Source organism: Dysidea avara, chromosome 15, assembly GCF_963678975.1.
Source record: "Dysidea avara chromosome 15, odDysAvar1.4, whole genome shotgun sequence".
Taxonomy (NCBI): domain Eukaryota; kingdom Metazoa; phylum Porifera; class Demospongiae; order Dictyoceratida; family Dysideidae; genus Dysidea; species Dysidea avara.
This window is the reverse complement of record NC_089286.1, coordinates 4,783,249-4,794,516: the sequence shown is the minus strand read 5'-3', so window position 1 is coordinate 4,794,516 and position 11,268 is coordinate 4,783,249. Positions and strand designations below refer to the sequence as shown.

Below are 11,268 nucleotides of genomic sequence, written 5' to 3'. Positions count from 1 at the left end.
GCTTAAAATTGGGCAGATCTGTGTTATTTTTGTACTTAGAACATGCGATTTTTTTTTTTTTTTTTTTTTGGTCTTCACTACCAAAAATCCTGGAGCTGCGCTTGAATCTGGTCCACACTGCTGGTAGTGTTTGAGGTCTCACTCCTAAAATTGTTCAGAGGTTGGCATCTCTGCTATAATGTAATGGTTTATGTGGTACATTATACAAATACTATAATATATTTATTTATCAACCCGACAAATGGGTGAAGGATGTTCATTGGCTGTAACCATTGGTTACTGTTTATTTGAAGATTCCTTCCCTAATTCTTTTTTCTCTCGTTCTTTTCTTTGTTCATATTCTTTCTCATCTCAAGGTTTTCCACTACCAAATATGGAAGCAGATTGGAGATTATCAGCGAGCTCATTTACTGGCTGTTTAACAGAATGAGGTTGTAATTTTAACTTTGGCCGTCTCTCCAAGCCCTCTGTAAGAACAAAGAAACAATTAAAATAATCTACAGCTCCCTACTAGCTTTATACACATAGCAACTTGTATACTAACTGGCTTGACAAAGTATATATCTACCCTCAATCTGGTCAGCAGTCATAGTAGGCACCACTATTTGAAAATACTGTAACAATGTGTTTGAGCTCAAAACACTATAGTCATAATGGCCACAACTGCTGGGTAAAACCCTGAGGCCGGTAGCTCAGTTATATCAAAACACTCACAGCATAAATAAAATGACTTGTATAAGAATTCCAAAATTTTAAACCCAGTGTTACATGGAAGTGTGTTCACTCAAAATAATATCCCATGCTGAACACTGGTGAATAAACACATGCACGAAGCCAAACACAACCTCCAACTAGCCATACAACTTAGCATTGTATATTTAAAAATTTTAAAATTAAAAGTAGGGATCTCAGCGATAAAAAACCAAAATTTTGATGGCATGTGATAACAGTAAAAAGGGATTCACAATGGTGACATCACTATTGGTACGGGTTTGACTTGTTTTGGGTTTAGTAGCCCATAGAATCAGCCTCCGTTCAAATGTATATTACATATGTAACACTGTGTGAGCAGATCAAGGGAATTTTTAAGCTGATATTACCCTGTGGCTTTCTTACAGTAGTAAAATGTATATAAACCTATAATGAGCAAGATGCACTTTACATTGTGGGATTCAATGATCTGTGGCTCTCAATTGAGACCAATTGAATCCCACAACCAAAACAGTCTATTGGTGATATAGGTTACTTGTACAAATTGAAAAACTTCCGGGGCTTTGCTACTTGTGCCCATGTAATATAGTCTTCATACAAATCAATGGGCTTAGTGGCAATGTTGTATCTTGTCTCACCACTTTTTGGCTGAGATAAAAACTGAATATCAAACATGGCTGTTGTATTAGGGTGACTGCTTTATTAGAGTATCTTGAGTGGGCCTCACATATATTCAATGTGTAAGGGGTGTGTCTTTTCCTTCGCTGTGCTACCAATAAGAGACATGTGTTTTATAATCAATCTATATGAGTACAGCTAAATCATTAAGGAGCAATAGCATGTCCCTCAATCATTATTGGTCCAGCTGGATTGTAAAAGATCCTATTGTACAGGTACAGTATTTACCAACTGTCCACAAGTCTAAAAGTAGTGTGAGCATTTTAAATATCTTGTGCAGAAAGTGTTGATACAGAAAACAAATGGTTTGATGCGGTTTCATTTCATAAAGAAGATGACCAGCATGATTAAAGGAGTGGCAAGGCACAGAGGGCAGACACTCATCGGAACCTCAAAAGGCTCATGCTACTGATGAGCTGAGTATTGTGGCAAAAAATGGTGGCTATATGATGCATTGTTTAGCCTTGTGATTGTGGTCAGACAAGCAGGCATGTAGATAGGGAGGCAGGAAGACCAAAAAATTGGACTTAAAAAAATCACTAATAGCATGTGTATTAGATTTAATGCTGTATTTGATGTTAGATATGCCCTTGAAAGAACTTTTTGCCACAGAAGATATCTTTAGGGTGGTTTTAGAGGTGGAATTTTGGCAATCATTGTTCATTATTGGGGAAATCCCTACTTAAACAGTATTATTGTACTGCTTAATAATTTGATACATGTAGAACTTTTTTGCAGGACAAGGTCCTCAACACTACAAGTTAAATCATACCTGGTGATGGTTCCTTAAAATCTTCATAACTTCTTCCACTTGCAGCTCCATAGCCACGCCCCCTATCATAGTCGTAATCATGTTGTTGAAAGCCACCACAGTCACTGCCTATAACACACAATCTGATGGTTATTCTTATTATGCTACCCAAAATACCTCTGTTGTGTCCTCCTCTGCCTCTATCATAACCTAGGGGATCATGTGATGTCATGTGATGGACACCATGGCATCATCATTACCTCCCATCTGACCTTGTCCTCCATGCCCACCTCTACCCACTCTGCCTTGTCCTACTAATGTCCAGCTACTGTCACTTTTAAATAACGTTCACCAACTTGCTGTGGAAGTGGAAGACAGGGAACAACTTAATGTCTGCACGTTAGTGAATTCTTTATCAGTAGTACTGTATACTAGGGATCATGTCATGCCAGAACAGATTATTTTGACTATAGTCTATTCACGTTCACATTCACTATAGTATGTTCATGTTCATGTTCACATTCACCTGAGCCCTGTTTCTTGGTAATAACTCTTGTTACTTGGGCCAGCTACCCAAACATTTAGTAGCACTGTGATCAAAAAAGCGCTTTGATACAGGCCAGAACAAGTGAATTATGAGGTTTTAAAAATATCCCATACATTTAGTAAGGACGATACAGGCGTGCAAACATGTTTACAACATGAAAACATGCTTGTTCCAGTACAAAACCATTGGGAGTGAACACATGTTCACCTCTTTGATATTACTATAAATTATTTGGTGGGTTCAGGCGAACCATACCGACTATAGTAGGGATTTTTAAAGTGAATTGTTAATGAACTGTGATAACAGAATATGTCAAAAAAACTAATTTGTACAAGGAACCCATACTTAGCTGTACAAAAATGCAGAAAGTCAGATGTGCAAACAGAACCCTTCTGGCCAGCACATCTGGTTTATAAACTCTGCAGAAATGTATGGGTATGTATGAATATACTTGACTGCACACAACCGATACTACCAACTGTACAAAGTTGTCATTGCAGAAATTTGACAGTGTTTGCTGTAATCCACTACTACCTGACTGATAGTGTACACATTAGTGTAGCCCACATGTTTATATGGCAACATTTATCAGTATGTGTAATGTTAGCAACAGACAGTGTTTATAACTAACAATTTATTTTTATTTATTAAAAATGGATTTTAGTAATCTCTAATGTAGTTAGGAGTGCGTGGTTGCCAGGGGTATACTACTTCACAAACTCGTGTAGAGTGCTCCAGCTTGGAGGCCTTCCAAAAAAAGCAATTTTAACTCGTCATTATCACATTAGATCTGGAAGCTATTTCTGGCAAATAGTGGACAAGACGTTTCAGTCATGATATTGAATCTGGAGGCACAGAAAAATGTCCTTTAAATTTCAAAAGAGATTTCCAAAGGAAAACATTTGCTCCCTCCCCTAAAAATAAACCACCATACTAACAAAGCCTGTATGTTTTGGCTACCATTCATAAATCCATTAAGATTGGCCACAATGGTAGCCTACAGTAGTGTACAAAAATCATTACAGCTCTGACCTGTACATCCAGAGCTTATGATAAGAATTCTCTGTTGTCCTGCCACAATGTCCTGGCAAACCAAAATTGGCCGGACAATTGTTCAAATTGACTGGACATGTGGAAGATGAATGCCCAATATGTCTACTGTAGCATAGCAAATTAACATTATAGTGCTAAGATGTCACATGACTTACTGCAGCTGTTATGTAGTTACTGTACACCAGAGGGTTGGCATTGGTACATTTGTGGCCACTCCCTTGGGTTGTAAGAATGTATACTATCTCCTGGCAACCAAGTGACTGTTATTGTTGATAGCATGCCAGCTCAGCCCTTAGGCTCCTTCCTTGTGCTTTGATGGGACACTGTGTCCGGACAAATTGCATTATGGTCAGACATCTATGCAATTTGACCGGATTTTGTCCGGCGTCCGGACGTTATCATAAGCTCTGACATCTGACTTTGAATCATTTACATGTAACACTTTATTGTACCAGTTCTTTAAACTAACTATTCAGTCAGTATCCCCAGTATGCTGGGGATGAGTCAGAACAAAATTGCTTCTCTATTCAAAGATATACATTAAGAGAATCTAAATAAAGCAACATGGTGAAGCAACACTATGTACACACTGTGATATTTGTGAACAAAGTGAATTTAACCACCTAGTCAATAAGGTCAGGAAATTGTCCCCCCCCCCCCATAAGGTCACTACCATATCACAACATCACTCACTGCTCTGTTAAACTCCAGTGCTTCTGTTAGTGACTCTATATCATCAAACTCCACATAACAGTATCCTAGCAACCAGAGTAACCAATCAGAGTACACAAAACAGTCATTAGTTACCTTTAAACTTGTCAGTCTCCTTATCCCGAACTAGTTTAACAGTCTTCACCTGAGAGATTATAAGATGAGGTTAAGGGAGAACTACAGACACAACACCTCTAGACTCCTAACTACAGCAAATGTGACTCACTGAGCAAAAACCAACTGTTTTGCATTATTCTTAAAACTTCCTTTTTTGACTCTATCTGGTGAATATTCTTGGATTTTATAGCGATAGACAACAGGAAGAGCAATACAGTTGACAGTGACTACACTGTCTACATGGAACATGTGCTCATTTAATCAATCATAAGTCATGCATGCAACAGGCTATGGAGTTGGGACTTGTGTCAACCATAAACTGGGGAATCCATCAAGGTATAGTTTTTGGCGTATATTGCTTTCAAGTAAGAACAATAATGAATTATATCGTAATGGACACACACAACTCTCATTTAATCTATTATACAGAACATATTCTTATTTTCAAAGAAAGGGCAAATCTAATGGCTTCACTGTATATTGAAGCGATTAAAACATGTGTAATACAAGTACACAAAAAATTTGGAATTTTCAACAGGGACCATAGCACATTGATAAAAAGTACTGAAACAAGTTGGAGTAGCACGAAATGAGCGACTCTGTAGTGCTCATTTCGTGTCAGGTAACCTTACTTAATCATAGCATAGATCTATAAATTATCATTACTGAGCAGACAGCACAGCTGGTGTGCTCTGAGCAAAATCATAGGTTGTTACTGATACAATGCATCTATGGTTTCAGTACAATGCAGGGTACAATGAGTTCCATACAATGCTTTAAGTTCTGCTGAAAAAAGTGACTGTTGTTTAATTCAATTATGTTAGATGGTAAATTGTTCCATACAAAAGTACACTAAACCTGTGTGAACGAATGTACTACTAGGCTTCTGTGATTGTAAACACAAAATAATAATTCACACCATTCCATTACAGGCAGGCCCTGTAGGGTCAAGAACAGTCCAGGCTATGTTCCATCAATATTTAAATCTAAGAAGAATGATTCACAATCAAGCCAAGCCAGTCTAGGGAGATATGAGAAATTGCAAAGACGACGATTGGAACAACGAAGTTTGTTTACTCCTGATGTTGTCTCAGAATCCCAAGCAAGTTGTGAGCATGCAGAATCTACATCTTCATCTTCATTTGAGCCAGTGCGCATTAGAAACCGCTGGCAGCAGTAGTTCTCAAGATATTTCTGAATCAGATGGTGAATTGGTAGATGAGGAAACTTCTGATACTGTCACAGAAGCTGATGTTGTCACAGAAGCTGATGCTGTCACAGAAGCTGATGATGTTATTACTGAAGATGTGGTTGAAGTGGTGAATTTGGATTTTTCTGATGAGACAATTGCCAACACAGCAGCTGAAGAAAGTAACTATCTTTCTAGTGATATAAACACTCCTTCAGGCAGTAGCACCATTTTGTCGGTGGTCGGCCAAGAATCTTTGCATGGTTCTAATGCATCCGTCAACCAAGCAGTTGGTACAGAAGACAGTGTTGAGTCACGGTTGAAATTACTAGAGCAACTTAGGCACCAGCAATGGTTATATTCCCTGGTGAAGGCTGAGCTTGATGCCAAAATTATCAGTACAAGTCCATCTAGAATGCTGGAGAATGACGACAAGCATATGCATTATTTCACAGGTTTATCATCTTACTCTGTGTTTACTACTTTGTTAGAGCTACTGTCACAGGCCACCAAACCATACCTTCATTTTGGCTCAAGTCCAGGTGACCAGTTATTAATGGTTCTAACAAAACTCAGACATGCAGATCCACATCAACATTTGGGATACCAATTTGGTGTTGATATTACTCGAATGTCAAAGATTTTCAACCATTGGATGAACATCATGTATGTGGAACTACAACCACTAATAAGATGGCCCGAACAAGACATGTTAAGAAAAACATTACCAGCATGTTTCAAGCCTCAGTACTCACGAGCTACATGCATAATTAATCATTCCGAAATTTTCATTCAGTGACCAACATCCCTAACAGCCAGGTCTCAAACTTATTCTAACTATAAGAGCCACAACACCGTTAAGTTTTTGATAGCTATCAGCCCAACTGGTGCAATCATTTTTGTTTTGAAATGTTGGAGAGGATGGGCATCAGATAAGCACATAACTGCTCACAGTGGTTTTTTTTTAAGGAAGTTGATGTATGGGGATCTTGTGTTAGCAGACAGAGGGTTTGACATAGCAGAAGCTCTGGCTTGCTATGGTGCTACTTTAGCGATTCCTCCTTTTACTAAGGGAAACCTCAGCTTTCGTGCCGAGAGGTAGAAACAGCAAGGGAATTGTCTAGGGTATGAATCCATATAGAAAGAGCAATCGGGAGACTGAAGAAATATAAATTACTCCAAGCTACCCTTCCAATATCTCTGATCAAGAATCCTCGGGATCAAGGTCACTGTTTGATTGACAAGATATTGTTTGTTTGTGCTGCACTATGTAATCTGCAGCCTCCTCTTGTGTCATGATTTATAGTTGTTTAATTGTAATTCAGGATTTGTAATGTTTTGTGGGTAATTGTTTATTATTTGCAATTCATGATTAGAATTTTAAAAAGGCACGAAAATGCAGTTATTATATTATTAAAGCTATTGTTTACAGTCAGGGAAAAACCATTGACCCCTGGGTGCTCTTCTAATGTCTACGCAAGCGAAATGAAACCAACCAATCTTGCATTCTTTATTGTCGCATTCAATCATCTTTCCATGCTCTTCACGATGACAGTAGCAATAAATTTGGTCATCTTCATCATTGGTTGGTATTGATTTCTTATCTTGTGTATCATACTGACACCCAGCAGATGCATTTCCAGTCATTATGGCTGGTAAGAAACATTCTACGTAAAAGTTTGTTAGCTTCTTTAATAGTTGCTCTGTAAAAGGTATCTCCTCATATATTCTCTGGACACGAATTCCCAAAGGTGTCCACACAACAAAGTCACAGTAATTTCTCCCAGTAATCATTAACTGTCCTTGTACTTGGGTGAAGTACCTGTGAGACCTATTCAATAGACCCTTTTCATTCAGGAAACAATTCTTAATTTTGGTCAGTTGGTTGGGGTGGCATTCTCTCCCAGAAAAGGGACATTTACTTTCAACTATTCCTTCACCAGCACAGCAAGTGCACTCGATTAGGCCATCAGGGCTATATAGCACCCAGATGGGGATAATGTGAGCTTATATTCAGTCCAGATGGATGACATTTAAAATTACTGTGCGATTTGTTCATTACTGAAACATACTCCTGTCGAACCACATCCTCATGATCAATTCCCCACTTAACTGCTGGAATGTGGGAAAGGTTAGGGCTGAGTAGAATTTTGTTTATAAGTTTCTTAGGATCTGTTTGAGCCTTTAAAACATAGATGTCGTGAAATGATGAAGCTGTAATCCGCCCTTTACGATACATGAACCAGTCATCACATTCTCTTTGTTGCTTGGTACTTTGTGTGTTCAATTAGTCTACACTCACAATCACTGACCTTCATACTCAAGAATATCTGCTTAGCTCTTGCTAAGAGAGTAGTACCATCCAACTTACGATATTTTGAATCAAAGTAATCCACTATGGTGTTGGAAGGTGGTAAATTGGTGGCTATTGATGATTCAGCTATTGGCTGTATTATAGAACTTTCTGGTTGATCATCAGTAATCTGTATTGTGGTACCGTGGGCAATGTGCGTTGTAGTGTTGTCTATACTTTGAGTTGTGGTATCATCTGTAATTTGCGTAGTGGTATCTGTAATTTGCATAGTGGTATCATCTGTATTTTGCATGGAGGCATCATCTGTAATTTGTGTTGCAGTGTCCTCTGTAATTTGCGTTGTGGTATCATCTGTACTTTGCAATGTGCTGTTGTCTGAAATCTGTGTTGTGGTATTGTCTGTAATCGGTGTAGTGGTATCCTCTGTGATCTGTGTTGTACTATCACCTTGTTGATCTGAAATCTGTATTGTAGACGGTGGTGGCATAATGGAAGCAGATGATGTCACTGGCTCTGGAATTACTGTAAATAAACAAGCTGTAGGATTCACCTTGAAAATCGATTTGTACAAACAATCTTCATTAAATAATAGTTAGACTTCAAGAACCCAGTGGTTCTTGACGTCTAACTTATTTAGACTACAACTCGTTATTGTACTTTAAGCTGACAGCTGCTTGTAAATGGGAAATGTATGGCTAATTACTAGAAACAAGCCCTCTACACCTCAATACATGGCGGGACCTCAGCATGGCTGTTGCTACCCCTTTAAACGCCCATGCATTGCCAATGTTACAGGTGCGTGCTATGTATCGAAGTACTGGACTCAGCGACTGGACTACAACTCATTGTTGCTGTTGTTGTGCCCCGACAGCTGCTTTTAAGCAAGTAATGTAGTGTTGATTAGTACAAACAAGCCCATTACACCTCCCTCTAAATCAGTAAGGCTGTTACTAGCCATTTAAACGCCCATGCGTTGCCAATGTTACAGGCGCGTAATTATCGTGTTTCATATATATCACCTCAGAGCATGGTCTCTATTGGACATGACCGTGGCTCTACGAGATTTAGAGACCACGTTTTCAGTCAATCAAATTTCAGTATCAAACTTGTTGTAGTCTAATTTTAGCTATGTATTCTTCATTTGCAGTAGTTCTTGGTGCCTTGGCAGATGGCTGAACTGATGCAAGTACTTTCCTTTTAGTTGGATGCCTTGGTTTGACAAACTCAATATTAACAGCTTCAGCTGGATTTAGCTATAAAATACATGTAACAGCATTATAATTTATTGTGACACCTACATTTTCTTTGAAGCAGTTATTCCATTGGCATCTTTGCGAGATACAAGACAGCTTAGTAAGTTCCAACTTAACCGCTGCATCAACCTAACCGCTGCATCATTTGACAATATGAGTATTTCTTCATTTTAACGTTCGATGACAGCTTATCAAGTTGCTATTCTTCCCCAACTTAAAGACTGTGGTACCGTGGTTATTTTGTGTCTACTAATGGTACATGTTAAGGTAGCAGCATCATCTCGTCAGAACTATTGTTTTTGTGCGTGCTTTTGCTAGTTTCGCCCGGGACGCATTAATTGGAGTGATGGAAACCCTTAAGCAAACTGCCAGTTCACCGCCTAATAAAGACGGCAAAAGGATTAGAGACGAGGACTGTGCACTTTGCTGCAACCCAGCTACAGATAGTGTTATGGAGTGTATATGGTGTGAGGCTCATCTGCACGCGAAGTGTGCAAAGCTAAGTGAAGAGCAGTGTATTCTAATTGGTAACGCTACTAGAAATGTTGTGTTTTTCTGTACCCCCTGTCTAGAAGCACTTCCAGAAGCATTCAAGTCTTATGACAGTTTTTCGCTCGTAGACTCAAGAGTCTCAACCATTGAGAAATCAATCAGTGATATGCAAACCTCCACCCTTCAGGGACTGAAAGCAGAACTAACAACTCTTCAAACAATTACTTCTAACCTTGCAACCAAAGTCAAAGATCTGTGTACTCAGAACACTACACTTCAGGAACAGTTGCAAGTGGCTTCGTCTGATTTGACAACCAAGTCAACTTCGTCCCTGAGTGACTCTGATGCAGCTTCATCTACCTTTGATGTAGCTAATGAAATTGCTGAACGTGACCGACGCAAGAGAAATATTATTGTTTACAACCTTCCCGAAAAAACGGAACGAGCTGCTGACAAGGTTAAGTTTACTGAAATGTGTAAAGAAATTACTGATGTTGAATTAAAAATTACCAAAACTTTTCGACTTGGAAAGAGGGTTGAGAGCAAACATTGCCCTTTGTTGGTAGGACTAGAAACCGAAGATGACAGAGCATGCTTGTTGTCTGTCGCTCCCAGACTACGGCTGTCAACAGAATTTAAACAGGTGTTTATTGCTCTGGATATGACTAAACTGGAAAGAGAAAGACATAAAAAAGTTGTTGAAGAGCTCAAAAGAAGAAGGTCAAATGGTGAAAGTGGTATTTTCATTCGTAATGGTAACATAGTGCAACGACGTTCCCATCCTGAAACAATGCAGCATAGTACAGTAGCCACTGCTCCTGCTGAGTCATCAAGCAGACCTTCAGGTCAATCGAATCAGTCCTCCTGATGGAAGTGTCCATACCTCTTCCTGGAATGATTTGGAGAAGTTGAAAATATTTTATACTAATATTGATCAGTTCTTAAATAAAAAAGATGATTTAGAAATGGCCATTGCTGGCAATGACCCTGATATTATTTTGATAAGTGAAATTTTACCTAAGGCCTATTGTAATACAATCACTGCTGCTTGTCTTTCTCTTAATGGTTATCGCTCTTTTTACAATTTTGACCCCACCACTATTCCACCAATTTCCACCATTCGTGGTGTGGGCATTTACATTTCTGAGAAATTTTCACCCCACGAAGTCCAGTTTGACAACTCTCAATTTCAGGAACAGTTGTGGATTAAGATTGCTTTGAAGAGTAATGACTCACTTTTGGTGGGTTGTATCTATAGAAGTCCATCATCTAACTTATGTCAAAGTACTACAGCCTTATGTGACTTACTCTGTAGAATCCAAGGCCATTCTCATGTGTTAATTTGTGGCGATTTTAATTATCCGGATATTAATTGGTCTACCCTGGCTTGTAATACGTCTTGTTCACAACTGTTTTTGGATGCTGTTAACAGCTGTTGTCTATTTCAACATG

At 38.8% G+C, this 11,268-nt stretch overlaps 1 protein-coding gene across 1 annotated transcript in view; it reads right to left on the bottom strand.

Moving 5' to 3' along the window:
- Window positions 1–167: 167 nt before the first annotated feature.
- Window positions 168–11,268, bottom strand: part of LOC136246136 (eukaryotic translation initiation factor 4H-like) — a 72,429-nt gene continuing 61,328 nt past the window's right edge. The window contains exons 6-8 of the mRNA XM_066037595.1: window positions 2,318–2,350; window positions 2,162–2,269; window positions 168–467 (exon numbers count right to left, since the gene is read on the bottom strand). Of these exons, the coding sequence (XP_065893667.1) occupies window positions 352–467; window positions 2,162–2,269; window positions 2,318–2,350 (257 nt within the window). The 3' untranslated portion in view covers window positions 168–351. The remainder of the gene's footprint in view (window positions 468–2,161; window positions 2,270–2,317; window positions 2,351–11,268) is intronic.